Below are 24,302 nucleotides of genomic sequence, written 5' to 3'. Positions count from 1 at the left end.
AACAGCCGCCCTGCAAGATGTGGGCCTAGCTAAGGGCGTTGACAGTCAGGGCAGGGAATCCTGTAGCAGGGAAATAAAAATCAGCAACTCTCGTTCAAAAATATTACAGATAGAGCACCTTAGGGTAGTCACAATACCTCTGAAACCTGCAGGAAGAGGATTTGTTTAGCAAACGCAGTAGGCTCTTAGGGAACGGGAGAGAAGGAGCCAGAAAAGATGGGCAAAGATACAATTCATCTACTTCCAAATGCTTCCTGCCTTCCGCAGGGCTGAGCCTGACCCAGCCTCCATTCCTCTCCTACACCCCAGCCCGGCACTCCTGAAGGGGCTTTGCCTCCCATTCACTTTGCTGCGTCTGGATCAGGGAGGGCCTGCCACAGGGGGCTCCCACATAGTCCTCTGTGGGGACAAGCCCAGCAAATCCCGCCCCGGAGGTGCCACACTCCACACACAGTTGGACATGAACCCAGTGACCCAAACTATGTCACCTCTCAGGAAAAACGGGGAGGATCCCTGGGGAGGAGGAGCAGGAAGACAAGCCTAAGGACTGGGCCGAGCAAAGCCCACAAGAAGGGGTGGGTCTCGCCTTCCATTATTGTGTAAACAGAGCAGAGGCAGGACAGACAGACGGCACCAGGGCTTCCGGAGGGAGAGGCTTGGGTTTACTCAGCTTTGTCCTGCCTGGCTCTGGCTCCACGGGGGAACAGTTGCTGGGCCTTGAGATGCCCAGGAAGCAGGTCTCCTTGGTGGTGGTGGTGTTGTATATGTGAGTGTGTGGGGGGGAGAAAACGGGAGGGGATGTAAGCATTTAAATGTGCTCTTTCCCTCTCAAAGCGAGAGACTGTTAATTTTGCAGCTGTCCAGCAGGCCCGAGGCCCACTGTTTCTGGGCTAGAACTAGCAGAACAAAGAGAAATTATTGCTGAACCATGATAACCCAGCATGTCATCCCCCACTACTCACCCAGGCCCACAGCATCTCTGACAGCACAGTCGCTTTCCCAACACGCCTACCAGTCCCCAAGCTTCACAGGTCCTCCTGGACTCTGACTGCCATCTCCTCCCTGTCTGCACTGGCGCCGCCCTGCCTCATGCCTGCCTCACGTGCTAAGGAGCCCATCTGCCTGCAGCACTGTGGATCCACACCATCAGGTCCTTCCCTGAAACCCTGCTGGCCTCACGCCTCCCCCCCTCAAGGCTCCCACTGCCGTCCCCGCTCAGCACAGCCCTCGCCCTGACTCCTAAGGGCAGGGGTGGTTCTTCCTCAGTGCCTGGCATAGAGACGGTGCTCAGGTGGTGAAGGAGCGACGATGGAGGCGGACGGCTGGGAAGGTGGAGGGCTGCCTTTTCTCAGGTGGGAGACGATGACGTCTGTCCATTCGCTCTGATTCGGAGGCGAGGAAGGTCTCCACAGGCTGTGGGAATCCAGCACCAGAACAGAGGGTTTTCACAAGGGAGGGAGTCAGGGCAGTGTGGCAATGAGCATGGGAAGCCAGACAGGGAAGATTAGCTTTAGGGAGGAGACAGAGGCTGGATTTGTTGAGGTGAAGGTGGGGCAACTGAGGCCAGGTGGACTCTGTGGGACGGCACTCACAGGGGCAAGAGGAAGGGAAAGCACATGGCAGAGAGAGGATGGACCATCTGGGACAGTTTTGTGTGGACTGTGCCAGGGAGACAGTGAGGAACGAGGGAAAGGTCCAGTCTGTGTAATTCTAGTGTCTTTCTGGTAGCGCCCCTCAGCCAGGGAGCAAGAGGGGAGAAGACTGGCCTGGGAGGAGATGGCACTAATGTTGCCTGTGTCAGCCCCTTCACTCCCCACCATTCTTATGACGCCTGTTTTACAGACAAGGGACCTGAGGCTCTACGGGTTGAGGTTAAGGAATAAGCCCACACAACAACACAGGGTCAGAGCTGCGGCTTAACCCCCATCCCTGGGACTCCCACTGTCCAGGCCAGCACCAGCAGCAAAGAAGGCAGGAGCAAGAGCGCCCAGGGCGGCTGGGCAGGAATGGGTATTAGGGTCTAGAAAGAAGGCCAGGAGTGGTAGGGTCAACAGGTTCACGAGACTGTGGAATGGTGTGGAAAAGTCACATTGAGCCAACGTAGATGACAGATGGGGTGCAGACAAGAGCCTTAACTAAGGGCTGAAGTCACCTACTGCTTCTCACAGCCTTTGGTCCCCCTCCTAGTCCCTTCCTCCCTCGTTCTGCCTTGTCTCCTCCCTGGAACTGCACCTTACGTTGTGTAGCCCCTTGTTTATACCTACACATTAGTTTACCAAGGCCAAGTGGAACCTGGGATGTTCACCTAAAAGGAGGAGCCGCCCATGTGGGCCCTGCCACCCCGGGATTCGGCAGGGAGATGAAATGCCCACACTTGCCCAGAATTCACCAGCCTGGCTTGGCCGCTAGAGTGCCAGCGAGCTCACCAGGACAGCCTGGTACTCTCCGAAGCATGCCCCGCTCTCCTTGCAGTCGCCACCCTGACGTCTAGGTGGCACCAAAACCTCACACTGATTCCTCCCAGGTTGGGGCACCGCCCATGCCCAGGGACAGAGTTGTTCCAACTGTCTCTCCAGACGCCTGCTCAGCTCAGCTCAGGCGTGCTCCGCTCGCTGGGTTCCGTTCCTCCAAGTCCAAAAGGCTGCAAGCTCGCGATTCCTTTCTGCTCTGCTGGGTGCCTGGCCTCCTCTGGGGAGAGGGAGTTAGCCCACACGCCCTCCTTCCTGCCTCAGGGACAACCCGAAGCGAGTACTACATCTGTTCTTTTCAAATGTAAAAAATAATTCTACTGAAAAGACAATATAATAACATTAAATTCATTTTTAAACTTTAAAAAAAATTATCAAAGCAATATTCACATGGTTCGAAACAGGCTCCTGGTGAACCTCTTCAAATAATTAAAATATTGTAGCTCATCCACTCGCCCAAGGCATATACGTTTTTGCAGACCACCCATACTATCTGTTCTGACACTTCTTTGAGATGTGGCTCGTTAACAAAACGAGAAAGAACTCTTCATTCATTCATTCTTTCTGCAAGTATTTCCTGGGAGCCCCTAGGGTGGGCATCGTTGAGCACTGTTGATGGCCCTGGGGATGACCAGGATTTAGACAAGGTCCATTCTGGCCGAGCTCAGATCCCAGCGGTGGAGCCAGATAAACTCATGGAATGTCAGGTGCTGTTAAGTCTTAGGAAGAAAAACAGAGCGAGATTCAGGATGGGAGTGATGGGGAGGTGTCCGTGGCCAAGAAAGATCGCTCTAAGGAAGTGACATTAAGCAGAAACCTAAATAAAATTTGGGGAGCAACTGGTAGGGGAGGAAATACACCTGTCAGTTGTGGAGCAGCCCCCCTCCCGGGCAAGGGTAGAGAGCAGGAAATTTCGGATTCTCAGCGCTGCTCGGCCACCCCCTCAGCGCCCCGGGCTCCCTCGCTTCCTAGAGCTGGTCCCTCCTAGCGCGCGCGAGTGTGTGCATGTGGGAGGGTCCTCCGCCTCCCCGGCCCGGCCCCCCGCCCCCTCCGACCCCCCCAGCCCGCCCTGTGAGCGCGCCCCGGCGGCCACCCCTACCCGGGAGGAACGCCGAGCCGCAGCCGCGGGGAACCGTAAAGTTTGTGCGGCTCAAAGTGACGCAAAAATCCTTAAGGAGCTCTTTGGCGGCGGCTATCTAGAGATCAGACCATGTGAGGGGCCGAGAGTACAAATACGGCCGCTCGGCGCCTGCTCCCTCACAGGCAGCGGCCGCCCCGGTGCCTCGAGGGCGCGAGGGTCCCCGCGCGCAGAGCCCCGGGACCAGCCTCCCCGCGGACTCCCGGCAGGTGGGTCCGCTTTCCTTGTCGCTCCGAATCCACACTTCTTTCCAGAACTTCATCCCGCTCCACCTCCCCAGGCGCTGGCGAGGGCATGTGTGCGCCTGTGCGGTGGGCTTCCTGCTTTGCTGCTGCCCTCTCCGTAGGAGCGAGTGTGGACAGCAGACGGGCTGGAGGGAAAAGGTGAACGTGGAGTGGACGAGGGGACTTTGGAGGGCTCCCTTGTCTGTTGCATGCACGGGCTTTGTGATGTTTTGAGTCCCAGAGGAAGACCCTGTAAAGATGGTCTTAAGCAAAGTGCTGTCTTGCGCCTTGGGAAAAGTTGCTTTAGTTTAAAACCCATAGCTTGTGTTTGATCTTTACTTACTGCCATCGCGTGCAAGTGGCTTTATGGAAAGGCGTTTCTGCAGGGAGAGTTCTGGTTGACATAAGTGCCCAAATATCTAGAGAAATCTCTGAATGACAGTTAAGTGGGACGAGTCTCTGTGCGCTTGGGTTGTTTTCACTGGCAGAGCTGATGCCCGCTCGGCCGTCTCACAGGCCATTCAGAATTTATGTAAAACTCAAACTCCAGCGAGCGGTTTTACACAGTAGAAGTGTGTCACCATCAGTTGCTTGAAAAATGTATACATTCAAATTTGTTTTTGAAAAAGCTCTCTGTAGCTAAGGAACACGAGAGAGAGCATTTCTTTTTGCACTGAGTCCTTTGCCTATGGAATTCCTTTTTCAGTTAGTGTTCTAAAGAATTTGAGGGGGGTAAAATTCTAAGAGTCAGACCTTATGAAGGCTCGTGTGTGTGTATTTTTATGATCAATTTTGTCCAGAAAAATGAACCAGGTCAATGGATTATTTATGAGTCTGCTAGCTTTCATCATAGTAAGACGAGATCAAATATTTAATGTGTTTTGCTTTCGGTTACATAGGAAAAATGTCTAGGAAAGCAACATTGGGATTTGTGTTTCTTGAAACCGAGGGGCGCCATGGGCAGCAGCAGCGTTTAGACTGTCAGGAGTGGACGGAAACACAGAGCTTTGGCTCTTTGTACCATTACGTGCTTCTGTGTGGAGGCACTGATGTCCGACGGCTTACATTTCCCTCCGTCAGCCTGAGGTCGGGGTGACTGCTTCCATCATGGAAGAGAGGCAGGTTCTTATGGGGCTCCTGCAAATTAAGCAAGCTGTTTGGGGCATGGGGTTTTCTTTTTTTCACTGAACCTGAATAAGAGCCAATTGAGACTGCTTCACAATTAATCAGAAGCCCCCTCAACCCTCTGGTGATCCATCTAGAACATTTCAGAGATGTGACACCAGCACAGGTATTCAAACCCATTGCTTTCAGTCTCCTTGCTTAGGAAATATATATACTGGGGGCAGGCGGTGGGGTGGGGGTGGGGACAAAATAATGTTGGAGTTTTAATGGAATTGGCAAAACCTCGGAAATTCCTCTCTGGGGGATTTTCAGAGCTATCTGGGCATTTTGATGAAACTTGGAGAGGCATGTCAGAGAGTTTCACAAGTGGGTGAGGTGCCTGTGGAACGGAGGTGCTTGGCTGGAGGGGGCGTCTCTTACAGCAGGCCTGCAAAAACCCCCTGGAGACCTGCCTCCAAGGAGAAACACAGGTAATTCCAGAAATTAAGCCAGTAAGTGGCAGTTCCTTCTCCTTCAGACTCATCAAATGGTGTAATTTGGGAGAACAAAGGCAGAGCTGCCTGAAGGAGTTTAGTTTTAATTTGGCTTAATGAATCAACAGGATATGGTCATGACTTGACTTTTTAAATAAAGACGCCTGATGGCCAAATGGAAAACATGCAGTCACTTTTCTGTCAGTTTATGAAGGTGCCTTGGACCTTAGTTATTCCCAGTCACAGATCAGCTCGTCTGTGACTCACGGAACTCGGCGCCGTGTGACGGGGAGGAGGGAGCCCTGCGTAACATGATGTCCAGGACCCCTCCGGTTCATTCTGTGCCTGGGACCCCAACCTCTCTGCTTTGAGCAAACACGAGTTGAAATAATGGTACAAAATGCCTGAGGGCTGGAACTCTCTGCCCAGATGTTGCCATCAAATCAGAATCCTCTAGAGATGCCCCCGGCTTTCACTGTGAGGAGGCGGCTTTGCACACTGACACGCACGGTCAAGTCCTGCACCGCAGCCACGGTCAACCAACAGGGGCCCGGCTCCCGACTGCCCGAGTCCCCTTTGCAGGACGCCCAGGGTGTGGTGCAGTAGAAACGGCTTCTGGAGGGTGCAGATTTGGGCTGTGTCGATTTTTTCTCTCCAGGCACTGAGCTGTTGCCAGTCGGCCGCACTCCCCTCAGGTTTGTCATGTGCCTGGATCAAGCTTGCATGTGGAGTCACAGGTCTGATAAAGCACCCGTCTCTCCATTCCTGGAGCAAGTGGTGCTGGCTCAGCCTGCTCCTGTAGGGAATCAGTTTCTGGGCTTAACCAGGCAAAATAGCACCCTAAGGAAAGAAAACGGGCATCTCTCTAGGGGGGACCCAGGTGGAAAATAGATAAGACTAGCCTTTAGAAGAAACCTGGCACAAATGATTTTCCCTCGGCCCAGGGGTGAACTGCTCTCCAGGGTGGGCACGACCCACCATCGGCTGACACAGCCGCCTTATTTCTGGTAGAGCTCGTCCTGCTGACTTGGGTCCACGTTCAGAAATGGTCTCTGAGTAACGTCTCTGCCCAGGGGCCATTCCCTCCAGCCTGACCTTTGCAGCTCTTGGTGACTGGGAAGATGAATGCTCATTTACTGAATGTCACAAACACATTTTTAAACCTGAGTGTTTTCCCAGTCCTGTGTCTCATGGGTGACAAAATGAGTAGAGAAGAGGCCGTGTGAAGCAGTTGGGCTGCCTTATTTTCCTCTTTCCTTTGGCTCCCCTGGCACCTGGCAGGGGCTCCCTTGCTACCACCCCAACGCTGGACCAAGGGTGCTTGTCAGTGGGTATTTAAGCCATAGGCTTTTTAAAGACAGGACTGGATAGGCCTCCATTAGCCCCAGAAACCCCTGGACTGCAGGACGAGAGATGAATCCCAGTGACGTGGAGACACGAAGATGATGGCCAGGGTTCCCAGGCACTGACAAGTGGCCCATGGCATGGGGAAGGTCTCCTGGGACCTTGAGGTCCAGTTATCTGAGGCAGGGAAAGCAGAGGTAAGGGGCGGTTGGGCAAGGCCGAGTAGCAGAACTGGGAGAGCCAGTTGTGTGCCCTGGACAATCCCGAGCTGGAGGCTGTAGGTGGGCTCGGTGGGAGGGAGGGAGCAAGTCAGGGGGCCTTTGCCTTCTTGTGTTTCTGTGTGGCCTTTCTGGGAGTATTCAGGAGAAAAGAACATTTTATTTCCTTTGTTACTGAGCTGCTGAATGAAAATAAAATGAACTGAACTTTTTCCTCTAAGGGACTCCCTAGAATTAGGCAAGGACGGAGCTGGAAGGGCCTTGGAGGTGAGCTGCTCCAAGTTGCCCGGAGGTTTGCTCGAACCCGCCCACCGAGCTGGAGGACGCAGCTGGCCGAGAACTTGAGTCTCTGTGCTTCTGGTCCTTCTCTCCCCTGGGTGTGTTGTTTTTAAACGCTAATCAAGTGAGCCGCCTCTTTCCCTTGTTTCAGAGGAAAGGGCCTGGGACAGGGACGGAAGAGAGGGGAAGGGACTGGGGGTGAGAGGAGATGGCTATTCTGGGGTGGCACCGGATTACTTTCTGAGACGTTTGCTCCTGTGGGTGAGAACCTGTCTCTTGCCCTCATCTCAGTGCATCTGAGAACTAGATCAATACTGTGTAACGATGAACTGATTTTTCATGAATGTCCCCAAACTGTGTATGTGACTCCTTGTAAAGCACATTTCCGAACTTCTTGACCTAAGAGTATAGGCACCTTCAAGCAACTTCACCCAAGTCACAAACGTCTTGTGACTGAGGAGGTGGCCACTCGTGGCCTCCGTGCCCCTCTGCACTCTGCTGCTTGACCCCGTCTCTCCCCCCACCCTGTTCTTCCCCCTATCTGCCCCATCCAGAGAAGCAGGCCCAGTTCCCCCTTTCCTCTCATCTTCATCACTCATGTTTTATTTAATTCCACCTCAAATCCCTTTTTCCTCCCCTTCTCTCTTCCACCTTGCTCAGCTGCCACAGGTAAATCCACCCTCGTTTAATAACCCCCTCCCCCTGGGTCTGCTTTTCTCTCTCTCCCCTCTCTCTCTCGGCTCCCTTTATGGGTCTAATCATATCCATTTTACATGTAAGTAGTCTTAGTAATATACTGATATTAAGAAAAAGAAAATCTGGGGCCGGCCCTGTGGCCGAGTGGTTAAGTTCGTCCGCTCCGCTGTGGCGGCCCAGGGTTTCAAAGGTTCGGATCCTGGGCGCAGACATGGCATCGCTCATCAGGCCACGTTGAGGCGGTGTCCCACATGCCACAACTAGAGGGACCCACAACTAAAATATACAACTATGTACTGGGGGGATTTGGGGAGAAGAAGCAGAAAGAAAAAAACAAAATAGATTAGCAACAGTTATTAGCTCAGGTGCCAATCTTTGAAAAAAAAAAGAAAAGAAAAAAAGAAAAAGAAAATCTGTGTTTGGAAATGCTCCCATATTTTTTATCTTGATTTCTATTTACCACATAAATTGCCTCATGACAACAGTAAAGGAATGTTTGAAGGTGTAAGTGACACTCGTAAGTAACCCTGCCTAATCGAACACATCACCTGTTCCACTTTCCCAAGTCTGTCTCCTGGCCTTGTGCCCATTGAAAGGTATTACAACAACAGAATGAAAGCACGTTTGTTTTCTGCAAAAAAATGTAAGTTGTGAAGTTAAATGTAACAAAGGAATTCATGTCATCAACTTCTAAAGCTCTTTAAAGATGCCTAAAAAGATGCCTCCGTGGAATCTATACAATTTTCTCCCCTTCCATGTCCTTCTCTCCTTAGTTTTCCTCTAAAACCGGAAAGAATGTTAAAATAAATAGAGAAATAACTTCTGATCAGTTTGATTGTCAGCCCCTCACCCCCTTTTGTAGTACTTAACAATGCCGAGTTTTCCAGCTCGCCTCGTAGATGTTTTAGTATTTTAAGGTTAGACTTTGGTTTTGTAAGCCAGCTCAGGAGGCTAACCAACGTTTACAACATTTATTTCTGTGGGAAGAATGTGTATTCCAAGTTCCAACAAGCAGCTCACGTTTGGAGCACGGGCGGTTGACGGCTGTGCCTGCTCCGACTTGATTCAAGTTCTAAAGGCACAACCCAACCCGGGCTCTTCTGTAATCCTGGACGTGTCGGTCTTTTCTAGTCCATAGTCCATGAAAATTATTGTTGCGACAGTCTCCCTTCTGCCCTCAAGGTGGACAGATCTTCCTGATGGGTGAGGAGCGAGGAGGGGCAGGGCCCTGAGAATAGGACCGGGGGAAGACAGAGGACAGCCTCCCCGAGGCCCAAACCGGCCAGCATGGCAGCCGTGGTTCCCTGGTTCTGCACCCAGGAAACCCAAAACAGAACGTCCAGGCTGGGAGCTGTGCATTGTACACAGGGGTCAGCAAGTATGTGAGCACAGAGCTGTATAAGCCATGACCCCTGCTCCAGGGGGATGCCAAGCAAATATACATCAAAAGACAACCAATGATACATGACGATCAATGGTGCATGATGAAGGAGTAATTATGCAGAGTAGGGAGAGATCATCTTGGGCTTGGGAGGTGAGAGGAAGCTTCATGGAGGAGGTGGATAGAAACTTAAGCCAGGCCTCGGAGGATGCAGGGTAATTAGAGAGAACGAACCTGTATGGTGGGGATGTACTGGGCATGCTCAGTGGCCCACCCACCCCTGATAACCTGGGATGCTTGTTAAAAATGCAGCACCCCCGCAGATCTCTTGAATTAGAATCTCAGGAAGAGCTACCCAGGAATCTGCTGTTGACAAGTTTCCCAGCGACTCCAAGCCACCGATTGAGAGGAACAATCATGAACTAGTGAGGGCCCCTGGAAGGGGAAGGAGGCCCTAGCTATTAGCTCAAGCTGCCCACTTGCTGTGCTGTGGGCTCTGAATCACTTAGCCTTGTGGGCCTCAGTTTCCCTGACTGGGTTGTGAAGTAGAAAAGCGGAATGGGTTGTGTAAGTGTGCTGGTGTAGTGGCCATCGACTCACTGTAGTTTCTTGATGCTTTCCATCTGCTAGACACGGAGTTAAGCATTTGTCATACTTTTATTTAATTCCCATGACAGCCTTTAGGAAGTGGGAACTTTAATGGTCTGCTTTTACATGTGAGGAAATGGGAGCTCAGAGAGGTTAAACAACCTGCCCGAAGTCCCATAGGCAGTAAACGGTGGATCTGAAACCTGGGTGCAGATCTGTGAGACAGGAGAGCCGAGGGGTGTGGACACACAGGGACGGTTAAGTGATGTCTCTGGAAGGTGGTTAGTCCAGGCTTGACTGTTTGTGTTCACCAGAGGAGGGCGATTCGTGCCTCTCCATGCCAAATCCATTTCTTTTTATTAAAGTCAAAATAAATAACCCATTGTACTTTTACCCGGCCACTGGCATGATCTTAACCCCACCGCAAATGGCTAATCATCTAGCTTTTACAGTCTAGATTTTACAGTGGAGAAAAGCTCGAAGCTGTCCTCTCCCAGGCAGGGGAAGTTCTGGACAGAGACTCTTCCTTTCTCATGGTAAGTGGCCCAAAAAGCCCTGAGGATTTTAGCCTATTTAGTTCCTCTCCAAAAAATTAAAGTCTGTCTCCTACAAAGAATTCTTTGGATAAGGAGATAGTTGTGCTAATGGGGTTCATTTCTACCCCCTTATATCCAAAAAACAAGCAAATTTTCTCTACTCTCTCCATTCGTATCACGAAGTCTCTTTATTTTGTTTGAAAGACGAGCAGGGAGTCCCTGGGGCTTACCACCTACAACAGCGCGTGCCTCAGAGCACGCCACGGCGCCTTCAACAGGTGCAGACACGGACCGCCGTCTGCGCTGTGGAGGCTGTGAGCCAGAACCGACTGAAACCCAGGGGCCAGTGACAGAAGCTGTGCAGTAGCAGCAGCGGAAGACTCTGAAAGTCTGAGGGCAGCTCTGCAGCTGGAAATGTGAGGCGCCTAAGCACGCCGCGGCAGCTCAGCAGCAGTCTCAGTTGACAGCAGGATGGGCAGCAGCACTTAGAAGCAGCACCTTCCTCTCCCGTCTTACGCAGACTCTTGTTTTTCCTACCAGTTGGGTTTTGGCGTGTGCCATGAACTCCGTGACGGCAGGACTGTGTCTGTCTTGTCTCCAAGAGCCCAGCGCACAGTAGGCATACAGTGTATCTTTGCTGAATCGGTTTTGATCCGCGGCAGAGGGTCGGGTTCAGTGTGGACTGCGCTTGCAGCACCAGGGCTAAATCCTGTCATCCTTGGTAGGCGTCTCTGGGGTTTAGACTCCCTCTGAGTAGAGAATGCAGATTGCCCCTTGGCTCCATGACCTGTAGTTAATCTTATCTCAGTGATAAACCCATTATTCATGCTGACTTTGTTTTCTTGAAAATGAAAATTGTGTCCTGAGAAATGAACTCACTTTGATCTCAACATGTGAAGTCAAAGTACAAAATTTCTATAGGATTTCTGCTTAGAGCGTGCTGATGGGCGTCAAACAGATAAATCAGGTCACCGGCGTGACCCCAGGGCTGGGTGGTTTCATGAGTAATCGCTGGAATCACTTGCGTGTTCCATGCTGGTTCCCCTGACTACAGAGACGGAGTTTATCAAAGAGGAATGGAGATTTGATCCGGAGGAGTTTAAATGGAAACAATCCTTTTTACTAATGGGGAGGTGGAGGGAATTAGCCCACCCCCCAGGCTGAGAGGAGGCAGCCTGTCAACAGAAAGTCCAGCTGTGCCTCGTGTGCAGAGACACATGGGACGAGGTTCCTGCCTGTCAGGTTGTCGTCCCACAGAGGACCTGGGATACGAGGCAGCACCTGCAGCCTCTCACCTGCTCAGTCTGGGACAACGGCTCACATTCAGGTGCAAAGAAAGGTTTCTGGGCTTTTTCTGGGCACGGAGAAGCTCAAGGGCTACCTGGGGGAGATTACAGCTGTACTATTGACCTCATTTGCAATCTCTCTACCCAGCAGGATAAAAATATCTTTGAAAAAAGAAAGCTTTCAAGAGAGCATTCTTAGAAACCAACCTTCTTAATGACTCTTACTTGTGTATTCCGGGGCCAGCTCGCTCTCCACCGCCGTTACCTCCTGGTCTGTCAGAGCTCTGTAGAATCAGAAAAGAGGGGAAGGAGTCCAGGATCCACAGGCAGCATCCTTTAGGCAGAACGGGCCCCAATCTGGGCCATCTGCTCCTCGCCAACCCGATTAGTAACCGGGAGGAGTTTTCTTCTAATTGGGAAAGGCAGAAGAGTGAATCAAAGAAAAGGAGATGTCTCCTGCTTGTTTGGTGGCTTCAAGTGGCTGTAACTTACGTGCTTGCACCCCAGTTTCTATGTTCAGGGTGGGAGCGCAATAGGAGAGCCCTAGAAAGTAGAGCTGGGCAGAGAGAGAACAACTTCTGGGGAGAGGCAACCTGAAGTCGTGAGTCGGCTGAGGAGTGCCCTTAACAGGTTTTCTTACAACTTGGGCCATTTCAGCCTGTTGATAAAATTAAAAAAAAAAAATGCTGGGGGATATTTCCAGAAACAAGACCTTTGTAATGCTCAGAACAAAAATAGGGAAGAGTATATTACTGTTCTAGGAGCTGCTCATTACAGTTGCCAAGCAATGAAGATCAGATGCTGTGGGGGCTGAACCCCTGAGGACCCTGAGGAACACACATCACTCCCCAAAAGTTCACCAACCCGCACACGTTTGCCAGCTTCCCTGCAGAATAACCCAAGGGAGCAACTAACTGAAATCTAGAACAAATCATCTGACTCCTGCAGCAGGAAGGTGCTGGAGTCACGAGGATGGCTAACTGTTGATTCCCCCTCCGGACCCAACGCCTCGCTTCAGAGATAGTGAACTTTGCCTTCCACAGACCGTGGTGGACAGGCCAGAGAAAAGTTGGGGGGTGCAGTGGTTCTTTAAGTTGCAATTTAAATAAGAGGAATGTCTTATTATTAAAGATAGGAAGAAGTTCCTCCAGAAAATTTGGGGTAGAATTTCGAAGGTAGAGAAAAAAGATGAAGGGCAGGGGCCCAGGCTGCAGGCAGCTCTGTCAGTTGGGTGCCATCTGGCCACATGTCTGAGGCTCTTTTTCTCTGCCATCTGGTCTTCCAGGTCTCCAGTGTTTAATGTGGAAAACATGTCGTCGATATAGGCTGGAGGGAAGTGCACTGGCCTTCTTCCAACAACACAACCAGAGACCATCAAGTTCAGGTTTAATTTAGCTGTGTATTTAAATATATTGACATCTTATCATCTCTCTCGTGAAAAAAAAATAAACTTAAAAAAAATCCCTTGGCTTGGTAAATGGTTACTTATGGTGAAGGTGTGGTTATTTAAAAAGTCTGTCAAGTGTAGTTGAGGTCCTGGGGGATGGAGAGCAGGCAGAGGCGGACCGCAGCCTAAAGACGAGCAGAATGGGGTTTTATCCAAATCACTCTTTGTCAGAAATTCATATTCTTCTACGAGTGGTGTTTGTATCCTTGAGCCCGAGGGAGGGTTGTGGGTGGGGACCAAAGAACTGATAGGGTAGAACCTAGGACACTACCCCACCCTCTTACACACACACACACACCCAGCTCCATAGGGCTGGCTTCTGTCTTGTTGCTGTAGATATTTTTGGCAACAATTAATACCTTTTAAATTTTTATTTTCTACTTTACAGAAAAAAAGAACCCAACAAACACAAAACTCTAATTACTTGCCTACCCTGGTGTTTATGTCTGATCCTTGCTGGCATTTACGTCCATGGTCATCAGGGTGAATCTCCTACTTTGTGTTGTGATTTTTCACTTAACTTCGTTTTCGTCTTCACACTTCCACGTGTGGATAGTTAAGTCACAGTCACTGAAAGCCCCAAATAGATAGGAGGCCATTTTTATTAGCTACCAATTCCTCGCCCTTCATTGGATTTGAAGGGTTAGTGTCAGGTCTTTGCAGATGTGAATAGTGGTAGCCGTCATCGCTGGACATCTTGTCCTAGAAAGGTATGTGATCTGAGCTAAGCAGAAACATGTTTCAACTCCCAAACTGTTTCAAGAGCTTGAAAAGTTAAGGGCCAGAAGAAATGAAATTAGCTGCAAAGTCTTGGCTCCTTACTACTTTATAACAGGCCATAAGTGTAAAGTCCAAAAGAGCTCAGATTTCGACCCCAAGTTTGACGTCCCAGACCTCGAACCAGAGAGCCGAGCTGACTTGCCTGCACCTCGGCCCTTGGCAGCAATATGAAGGCGTGGGGGCCGTGGCCCAGCCCTCCCCACCGAGACGCGTGGGGACAGAGACACCAGTCATGCTGGCATCTGTAACCTCCTGGCTCTTCCGGCGTGGATGAGGGGTGCCCGCCTGCCCACTGTTGCAGAGTCACCAATGGATTGGCCTCAGGAGTTGCTGGGGAGTGGCAGGAAGAAGGAGTGGTGAGCAGCAGTGCCGTTTGGCCCGGTTGGACTCATAGAGGCATAATGGGAATGCAGACAGCCGAAGCACAGAGGGTCTGGACACAGCCAGAAGCAGCTAGAAGCTGCCCAGAGGTTTCTACGAGCTGGGCTACTGAAAGTGAGAAAAAGTCTGCAGCTAAGGAGTGAGGGGTGCCTTGCAAAGGGTGGCCTTTTCACCTCTCTCCTTTGCTCTTTTCCTTTTTAAGTTGTATCTATAGCTGATATAAAACATCCTTTGAGTGTTCCTCTTCTGTGATGGAGAGGACTGTCCGTATCTATTTGCAGGCAGGAAGTGCTTCTTTATTTGTCCTTTTCCCAGCACAGCATCCAGGACGCAGGAAGGGCTCTGTGAAGCTTCATTGAGGTGAGCCGTCTTCTCACGTTCTTCTGAGTCAGTGGTCAACTCCGGCGTGAGCTGCCAGTCCCTCAAAGTGGGGTCAATACTTCATTCTCGAGTAGAGCCTGTGCGAAAACTTGGGGATTTGCTGTCTATTTTTGTTGTTTTACTTTTTTCCTTTTCAGTTTACTTGATTGTGATTTGATACTTTGTATAAGTTGGAAAAGGTTGCTTGTATTGATGCTCATAGAGCAAATATGTCTCAGGTTTAACAGGTGCAGTTGTAATCCCATTAACTAATGTGGTTTAAGATGTATGATGAGTTAATACCAAAGACGAGTAAAATACCTAATTCTATTCTCCTTTCTCCCTGTGCCTTTCCCACAGAGCTTGCAGACCCACTGACGTGAAGGGCTGAGGAGATCCACAGATTGGAGCACCAAGAATTCGGATCAGGTCCTCGGCAGATGGGTGTCAGGATCATCTACTAGCCAGCAGGATGGAGACTACACCCTTAAATTCCCAGAAGGAGCCGTCAGCATGTAAAGATGGAGAAGATTGTCAGGAAGATGGAGTCCTACAGAAGGGGGTCCCTGCCCCTGGGGATAAGGCGGAGTCTGGCCAGATCTCCAATGGGTACTCAGCGGTTCCGAGCCCTGGTGCAGGTGATGACACTCAGCACTCCATCCTGGCCGCCACCACCACCCTAGTGGCTGAGGTCCATCAAGGGGAACGGGAGACCTGGGGCAAGAAGCTGGATTTCCTCCTCTCGGTCATTGGCTACGCCGTGGACCTGGGCAACGTCTGGCGCTTTCCCTACATATGTTACCAGAACGGAGGGGGTCAGTATCATGGGCCACGAGCAGAGTCTCTGACCTAGGGGTGGTCTTTGGATCTTCTTGGGAGAACAGAGGATAAATCATGTCTTTTCTGTCTTGTTTAACTGATATGAGTCTGGGAACATGATTGCTTAGACTTTCAGGCTAGTCAAGACAAATCTCCAGTAAGCCTGAACTTTCAGTCAGCGTGTCTGAGGCTCTCTGGGTTATGAAGTTGCTTGAAAGCGCTCCCAAACATGCCCTCACCAGCTTCCCAGCATCTTTGGTGCTTCATTTGTTGAAGAGCCCCCCTCTCATTGCTGCATTATCCAAGCTCCACTCTCCAGCAGGCGAGACGTGAGGGATGGCCCTCAGCACTCTGCTGAGCCTCTTCACTCCTGCTGGCAGGTTCTGCTCAGAAGAGTCCAGAGACGTTAGACCTATGTAAGGAAAAACTGGGAGGTGGCTCCAGGGTCCCAGACCCGTTTGGGCCTTTTGACCTGGGTGAGGTCGGAGAAGGGCATCAGCTCAGGTCTAGCCAGAGTCTTAGTTACAATCTGGGCATGATCCAGAGCTGAACCCAGCCACAGAATGACATTAATGCCAACCCCAACCATACGTGGAAATGCCTTATCTCTCCTAGGAGAGTGTTAGATTTTCGAGGCCAGAGCCTTATTTCTTGTCCCTCTTTCCACCCCTAATGCCTCCAGAGCAGATAACTTGTAGATTATCAAAAGTAGTAGCTGACTGTAGGCATGGACTTGGGAGCCCCAGAGAGCAGAGCAGGGGAAAGGAGTGAGTAGGTCTGGGGCCTCTTAGCTGACACTGGACTTGCTATCAGGATAGGAGAAGGACGAGAAATAGGAGTCAAACAGGTCAATATTTACTTTGACAGGAGCTCTGCCAACAGATTTGGGAGGGCAGCTAAAATGAAGTTTGGGGGGTAATTCATTTGTGTCCCCCTCCTTTCCGCCATGGCCTGACACAGAGATACCTGGATTTGCTGCATCTTTTAAGGACCTTGGTCCTTGCAGCTGCAAAGGCAGTTCCAGGGGGGGCCCCGGGGAGCCCAGCACTCCCTGCCCGGGAAGAGCGGAAGCTGGAATCACCTTATCTCCAGCTTGGGAGGACTCACCTTTAGCCTGAGCATTATATGAGGGGCTGCGTCACCAGTGACAGCTCTCCTCCACTTATTCCCTACTGCGAAGCTAGTCAAGTAAACCCCCTGGACAAATGCCACCGTGAGAACACACGTGGTTCTTATTCTCGGGCTGGATTTACCCAGTGTGATTGTAAGGTGGCATCTTTTTGAGTTGCATTGACTTCAGGTTTCCAGGTTCAAAGCACTTTATGGAAGGGCAAGTCATCGGGGAAAATCACAGCAGACCCACCCTTTGGGCTAAAACTCAGGCTGCAGGTGAGCAATCCCCAACTTGGCATTTCCAAATTCTGCCTCAGCCATGAGAGCCGGGAGACACCAGCATCTCCAGTGATGCAGGAGCTCTTTGCTTTCTCATTCTGTCACAAACTACCCTTTTCAGCCACATCTGCAAAGGTGGCTCAGGAGGGAACACTCTGGCTCAGTGGAGTTATGGAAATATAGCCAAATATCAATAATCAAATGTCTGGAGTCAGGGATAAGACAGATGAACAAAGATACTAATTCAGAGACGTGTAGATTATTGCAGCTATTGTACAGTTGTCACAGGAGATCTGTTTCAAGGGTCCCACACGCTGGTCCGTGTACTGATGGCTTCAGAATCACCTGGAGAGCTTAAAACGTTTGTGTTATACCTGTACCCGGAGCTCCTGCTTCGGGAGATCTGGCGGCTGTGATTTTTAAGCTTACCAGTGATTACGATGCATTGGCTGGGTTTGAGAACCTGAGCTCTCCTCAACTCTGTCATTTTATAGGAAGGAAATAGAGGCTCGGAGAGAAGTGGCCCAGGGTCCTCCTGGCACTTACAAGTGGAACTGGTCCCCGTGCCTCTTCTGTTGACTCCCAAACCCAGCTTTCTTTCCGTTACTCTCTGCCTCCTCCAAAACCTCGCTTCCACTGTGGAGCCCTGGCTACTGCTGCTTCTGCCAAAGCCCTGAGACCAGGGAGCACTGCGTGAGGTCACTCAGCACAGGATGGCTTTGTGACGCTCGTGCATCAGATGGCTCTGCGATTCTCGGCGTGACCCCTGGTGTCCAGATCAGTTGGGCTGTCCTGGGACAGACGTGGGCAAGGCGTGAAATTGTCTTTCCTCTGTCTCAGGGGCGTTCCTCCTGCCCTACACCGTCATGGCCGTTTTCGGGGGGATCCCGCTGTTCTACATGGAGCTCGCGCTGGGCCAGTACCACCGAAATGGATGCATTTCCATATGGAGGAAAGTCTGCCCCATTTTCAAAGGTAAATGAAAGGCTTGGGTGGGGGGGTGAGTGTGTCCTTCAAGGAAGTGGGGATTTCCGTCACTGTGTGGGAATTGGACCTTCCTCTGGAATCAGCCTTAGGGACCCCTGGGAGATAACTTGAGTAATTAAGTTTTTGACTGCTTAAGTGGTAAGAGATTGTTAAAGGGAAACAGAATAAATGGCAATTAAAAGTAAACTAAGCAGGGGCCAGCCCCGTGGCGCAGTGGTTCACTTTGGTGGCCTGGGGTTCGCCAGTTCGTATCCTGGTTATGGACCTACGCACTGCTTGTCAAAGCTTGCTGTGGCAGGCATCCCACATATAAAGTAGAGGAAGATGGGTACAGATGTTAGCTCAGGGCCAGTCTTCCTCAGCAAAAAGAGGAGGATCAGCGGCGGATGGTAGCTTATAGCTTATCTTCCTCAAAAAAAAAGTAAACTAAATAGAAAAACTTCAAAGCATTAACAACACATACACACACATTTTCTAAAACCTGAAATCTTGCAAATACATATAAGGAATTTACCACATTGGCACTATCCCGCCATCTCCCAGAGTCTTCGAGGAATGAAATGAATGGCGGCACCCACCTTTACCGCTGGCGCTCACCCGGGCTGCAGAGCCCTCCAGCGCCCTGTTTCAGTCTTTCACTGTTGGGCCGCCCTTACCCGTGGCCTCCCTCACCTTCTCTCTCCCAGGGATCGGTTACGCCATCTGCGTCATTTCCTTCTACATTGCCTCCTATTACAACACCATCATGGCCTGGGCTCTGTACTACCTCATCTCCTCCTTCACGGACCAGCTGCCCTGGACCAGCTGCAGGAACTCCTGGAACACCGGCAACTGCACCAACTACTTCTCTGATGACAACATCACCTGGACGCTCCACTCAAAGTCGCCTGCAGAAGAATTTTACACGTAAGTGCATGTAAGTGAGGGGGTGGTCTGTTAGGGGCCGGCCACACCCCGGGGGTTTGGCTTCTTAGGAGGAGGAGGGTGCGGGCCTGGGGCCCCTCACCTCTTTCCTGATGGATTTCTGGAAGTGATGCTCTCAGGGCGGGGGAGTGAAGGTGAGTGAAGGTGAGTGAGGGAGTGGCAGGGCTGGCCCCAGGCTGGACTTGCAGTTGGGAAACTCTTCCTGGAGTGCTCCATAATCTGGCTCTCTGTGCCATCCCCCGCCTTCCTGATATGCCATTCCAGGCTGCCCCAACGTGTCCAGGCTGACCTCTACCTTTACATTCCAGAATTACTCCCCTGCATCGAAACTGCCCTTCTTCCTGGGCCCTCCTCTCAGCCAGTTGTCATGGAATCAAAGCTTCCTGCTACTTCAATAATTTGAAACTGTTCAAATAGTTTCTGTCTCAGGTATTCACTTCATAAGTGGGATCTACCCTTTGGAAGAAGATGCCTGGAGTAGGTAGTATTCTTTAATGCTGGAATTTGAGGCAATGGCAGCCCAAAGAGAGAGCTCTTTTGGGGTATGGAAGGGGCCCACTAACCACACATCCAGATCCTCCTGGACCCAGAAGCCAGTTGTGTTGGTCACATTTCCAGGTTCGTTAGTTCCTAGCCAGGAAAGGAGAGGCCTGCAAGCCAGCCTTTGGGCGGAACACTCTTCCCAGGGTCGGCTGGCTGAATGTGCTGTTCCCTCTTTCAGGATGAGCAGAGCCAGTCCTGGCTCTTCCTAAGACTTAGTACCACTTGGTCTATGCAGCACAGTGTCCGTTTTTCCTCTTGGCACCCTCCTAGAGGTATCAATGATAGGATGCTCAGGTCACTGTTCAGACCATCTCATGGGCCTTTCTTTGTCTTTCACTCCAGGCGCCACGTCCTGCAGGTCCATCGATCTAAGGGACTCCAGGACCTGGGGGGCATCAGCTGGCAGCTAGCTCTCTGCATCATGCTGATCTTCACTATTATCTACTTTAGCATTTGGAAAGGTGTCAAGACATCTGGCAAGGTGAGAAGGACTCTGGCTGCTGATGCTCCTGCCAAGGGGACCCAGAGGACCTCAAAGTCAGAACTCAGAAACCTGGACAGCCATAGACAGGGAGACATTGTTTCCTTCAATACCAAACACATTCCATGATGCTTAGTCTCTCTTCATAAAATCTGTTAGAAAAATTCTGGAAATGGGCCAATCCCAAGAACTATTATATAATTAAAAAAAAATTCCTGTAACCCACTGATGGTTTCACAATGAATAATAATGGCAATAATTTATTAAAAACCTATCATGGACCATGTTCAGTGCTTTATGTACACTGGTACTTTATTGTCTCCTGCTGGATGTTTTCCCCATTTTACGGTGGGGGGGGGGGGGCGGTTTAGAGGTAGTTAGTACCAGCAAGCAGTGGATCAGATCCCTTCTGAGTCTAAAGGCTGTGATCTTTCTGCCACATCACCTTGCCTCCTGAAATTACAGTAAAAAAGAGGTAGATCTCCTTTCTTGGAGGTTTGCAAGAGTAAAAGACACCAGCATCCACAGGGTGATCACCTGTTCCCTTCCTTCCAGGTGGTGTGGGTGACAGCCACCTTCCCTTACGTCATCCTTTCGGTCCTGCTGGTGAGGGGGGCCACCCTCCCCGGAGCCTGGAGGGGTGTTCTCTTCTACTTGAAACCCAACTGGCAGAAACTCCTGGAGACGGGGGTAAGATAATGAGGAAAATAGTGCGCACCTGTCCTTTCACTCACTGAAGCTGGTCCTTTGAATAGGACGGTAGGAACAGCTGAGATTTGGGTTCAGCGGCAAGTCTGCAGTGATGCTGTAAACCATAAATACAAGCATGAAAAGTACACTTGAGGCCACTGGACTGGTTTATGCCTAAATGGTGGGAAGAGAAACCACATTTGTTTGCACTTGTGGCCAACCCTGGAAAGAGCCTTGGAGCTGGTTTTTCACCTCTGCACACAGCCACGTGGAGGCATGAGGGCACAACCCTGCTGGTGCCCAGCGGCAGCCTGGGTCCCGGCTCTTACCCTGACCTCTGCTGTGTTCCAGGTGTGGGTGGATGCTGCTGCTCAGATCTTCTTCTCTCTCGGTCCTGGCTTTGGGGTCCTACTGGCTTTTGCTAGCTACAACAAATTCAACAACAACTGTTACCAGTGAGTATCGGGGCCCCCCGAAGCAAAGCTTAAAAGTAGGGTGAGAGTAAGTCAGCTAGTCTGGAGGAAGGCCATTGAACTGATGGCCTCAAACCTGGCTGGGCTCGGGCCATCTTGACACTTTGACCCTCAGGGGTGCCACAGGTCCCTGACCAGTTCCTCCATGGCCAGAGCACCCACACAGACCATAGCCTCACTTGGGCCACTCAGGGGTTGAGAGAGGCCCCAGGCCACTTCCATTTTGTGAGAGTCTCTGTATATCAAAAAAATTAATCAAGAAATCTCAAAGCAGGTTTACAAAAATTGCAACATACGTTAAATGTTTAGGTTTGACTTGTTAATGTGTTTAACAACAAAAATTGTGATGTGATAATACATTTCTGTATATATACACAGAAGTATAATGATTGAACTCTTTTGACCAACACAAAATGCCATAGTTTTTGCAGCAAAATCTCATTTCAGAAATTTTGACGAAACAGGGAGTATTGTACCAATTATGATTTAAATATCACTCATCATCTTTAGAGTTAACTTTTTAATGTTCTATCACAGATGGCAATGTCCAGCAACCTGTGCTATTCATAAGACAATTATAGAATTTATTAATTGTTTTAAAGGAATTCACATGCACCCTAAGCAATGTGGCCTTGCATTGGGACATTGGCCTGAAGTTGTGTGATGAGGTCTTCTTTTAAAAGTGTCAGGGTATCTCCTTGTGGCAGTTTTGTAATCTCATTTGCACATAATGTCAAGAGTCTAAATCTGAGGACTTCACTAACGTGAGGCCAAGGCCCCCCTCCGGCCCCCACTCCAGCCCGGGCCCTGCTTCCGAGCAAGCCTTGTTTGAAATCCAAAGGTCTGTGCTGTGCTGGTTCACAGCAGGACCATCTCTTAAAACCACTCCTGACCTGCTGTTCTCCTCATGTTGTGCGTGGTGATAACAGCAGCTTGTGCTTCAAGGCTGATCTGACCAGTCTGAGAGGCCGGGCATGGGGAGGAGAAGAGGGGGGCACCAGGACAGGCTCGAAGTCCCCGTGAGCTCAGCCTGCTCCCCCCGTGCCACAGCTGGAGACAGATGCTCCTTAGACTCCTAACTTGGAAATATCTCAGCCCCCTTGCGTTTTCTGCTCCAGAGACGCCCTGGTGACCAGTGTGGTGAACTGCATGACGAGCTTCGTTTCAGGATTCGTCATCTTCACTGTGCTGGGGTATATGGCTGAGATGAGGAATGAAGATGTGTCTGAGGTGGCCAAAGATGCAGGTAGGACCTCAGGTTCTGTTTAGGCCCCTTGCTCCCATTGTTTGCTGCTTTTTGGATCTTTACGAGTATCTAACTTTTGAACCTTTCAAAATTTTCAGAGGTTTTAGAGAAGCTTACTGCCTTGGAGATCTCAACCCTCTCCATGTGTTCAGGCCATGGTGGGGATGAGGCAGCTCCCTTGGCTCCCAGTCCTGAGGCCTTGAATACACTGTGGGCTTGAAAACATGACTTGGATGATGGCTTCTAAAACATGTGGGTTTGGGTTCTGTGATGGGTCCAAGTCTAGAAAGCAAATGATTACTAATTCTTAGAAGTTCCCCTTGCAGAAAAGTAAAATGTAGATGAAACAGTCACTCTACTGTACTGTGAGGTTTTCAAGAAAAAGAATGACAGATGTTGAAAAGAGGTGATAAGATCTTGTGGATGGAGCCCCAGGCTTTCTTGTTAACATACTTCTGTCTTTCCCCCATACCCCAAATTAGGGCACTCCTATTTAGCTCATGAGAGGTTGAAGACATGTCCCTCACACTATCAAAAGAGACTTTAAAATAGCAGGAGATCTTTATCCCGAAGCCTCTATGACTCTTCTGGAATCAATTTAACATTTCTTACTGTTCCGGAGCTAAAGACATCAGAGAGGGGCCGGCCCACGGCCGAGTGGTTAAGTTCCCGCACTCTGCTTGGGTGGCCCTGGGTTTCACCGGTTCTGATCCTCTGCGTGGACATGGCACCACTCATCAGGCCATGCTGAGGTGGCGTCCCACGTGCCACAACTAGAAGGACCTGCAACTAAAATATACAACTATGTACCAGGGGGCTTTGGGGAGAAGAAGAAGAAGAAAAAGATTGGCAACAGATGTTAGCTCAGGTGCCAATCTTTAAAAAAAAAAGACATCAGAGAGAGCTAAGTGCTGTGAGACCTCAGGGACACCACTCCCAGCCCCGAAAAAGGCCCTGAATTATCCTCTAGTGGAAACTCTCATTCTTGTGTACAGCTTTGCTCCCTTTGGGTTTGTTTCCGTTCCCCGCGTTGGCTAGGGTACACATTTTTCAAGGTAGACACTGTTCCCTCCCTGCCTCCCAGGACGTCGGGACGGCCAGGTAAGACAGTGCGGAGTGTGAGGAAGCATTTGCTATGTATCAAAGCCTGATTCATGTATAAGGCCATGTGACGAGGATTGTAATTGTTGGTGTGGCTGAGTTTTCCTTGGGGACAGAGGAAAACTTCCTTTGTAGGTCAGGTCTCAGTGACCACCTCTTCCTGTCTCCCTCTCTGTCTCAGGCCCCAGCCTCCTCTTCATCACATATGCAGAAGCCATTGCCAACATGCCAGCATCCACGTTCTTTGCCATCATCTTCTTCCTGATGTTAATCACACTGGGCTTGGACAGCACAGTGAGCGAATGGGGAGGGAAATTGGCTCTGGGGAGGGAGGAAGAGGAAGATGAGAAGGAAGGAGAGGAGGAGGAGGGAGGAGGGGGGGGAAGAGGAGAAAGAAGGGGAAGAAGAAGAGAAGGAGGAGAAGGGGGGAGAAGGGGAAGGAGGCAGAAGAGGGCGAGAGGGGAAGGAGGGGGAGGAGGAGGAGAGGAAGGAGGGGGAGAGGGGAAGGAGGGGGAGGAGGAGGAGAGGAAGGAGGGGGAGGAGGGGGAGGAAGCTGTGCCTATTCCTTCCCATCCTCGCCACCCAGGTGGTGTTGGCTGCTCCCTCCAGGTGCTCTCCCAGCCCCTTCCTTGTTCCCGCCTTAGCTACAGCCTTACCACCCTCTAGAACATTAGGGAGTCCTTTATGGGATAATGAGAGTAAAGAGCTCGACCACAGCCCGGGACTCCACATATGTGAACTGTTATTGTTATGCATTGTCCCTTGACCAGATGTTGGCACCTAAAGACTAGGGCAAGCTCACTCTTGTGTCTTCGTACCCTGCCGCCCAGCATCCAGCTCAGCGCCTTGCACTTATTAGTGTGGAATGAGTCTTAGTTTTGAGTTGGCCTTTCTGGAGCAACCAAAGTCTCCCCAAGAGAGC

At 50.6% G+C, this 24,302-nt stretch overlaps 1 protein-coding gene across 1 annotated transcript in view; it reads left to right on the top strand.

Annotated features, from left to right (window-relative positions):
* Window positions 1–3,523: 3,523 nt before the first annotated feature.
* SLC6A4 (solute carrier family 6 member 4) overlaps window positions 3,524–24,302 on the top strand; it is a 37,490-nt gene continuing 16,711 nt past the window's right edge. The window contains exons 1-9 of the mRNA XM_008526836.2: window positions 3,524–3,815; window positions 15,085–15,539; window positions 17,776–17,910; window positions 18,609–18,828; window positions 19,732–19,870; window positions 20,426–20,560; window positions 20,912–21,015; window positions 22,152–22,279; window positions 23,562–23,674. Coding sequence (XP_008525058.1) covers window positions 15,197–15,539; window positions 17,776–17,910; window positions 18,609–18,828; window positions 19,732–19,870; window positions 20,426–20,560; window positions 20,912–21,015; window positions 22,152–22,279; window positions 23,562–23,674 — 1,317 coding nt within the window. The 5' untranslated portion in view covers window positions 3,524–3,815; window positions 15,085–15,196. The remainder of the gene's footprint in view (window positions 3,816–15,084; window positions 15,540–17,775; window positions 17,911–18,608; window positions 18,829–19,731; window positions 19,871–20,425; window positions 20,561–20,911; window positions 21,016–22,151; window positions 22,280–23,561; window positions 23,675–24,302) is intronic.

Source organism: Equus przewalskii, chromosome 10 (assembly GCF_037783145.1).
Source record: "Equus przewalskii isolate Varuska chromosome 10, EquPr2, whole genome shotgun sequence".
NCBI classification, from domain to species: domain Eukaryota; kingdom Metazoa; phylum Chordata; class Mammalia; order Perissodactyla; family Equidae; genus Equus; species Equus przewalskii.
Note: the sequence above shows the minus strand (reverse complement) of the source record. Positions and strands in the feature narration are given on the sequence as shown.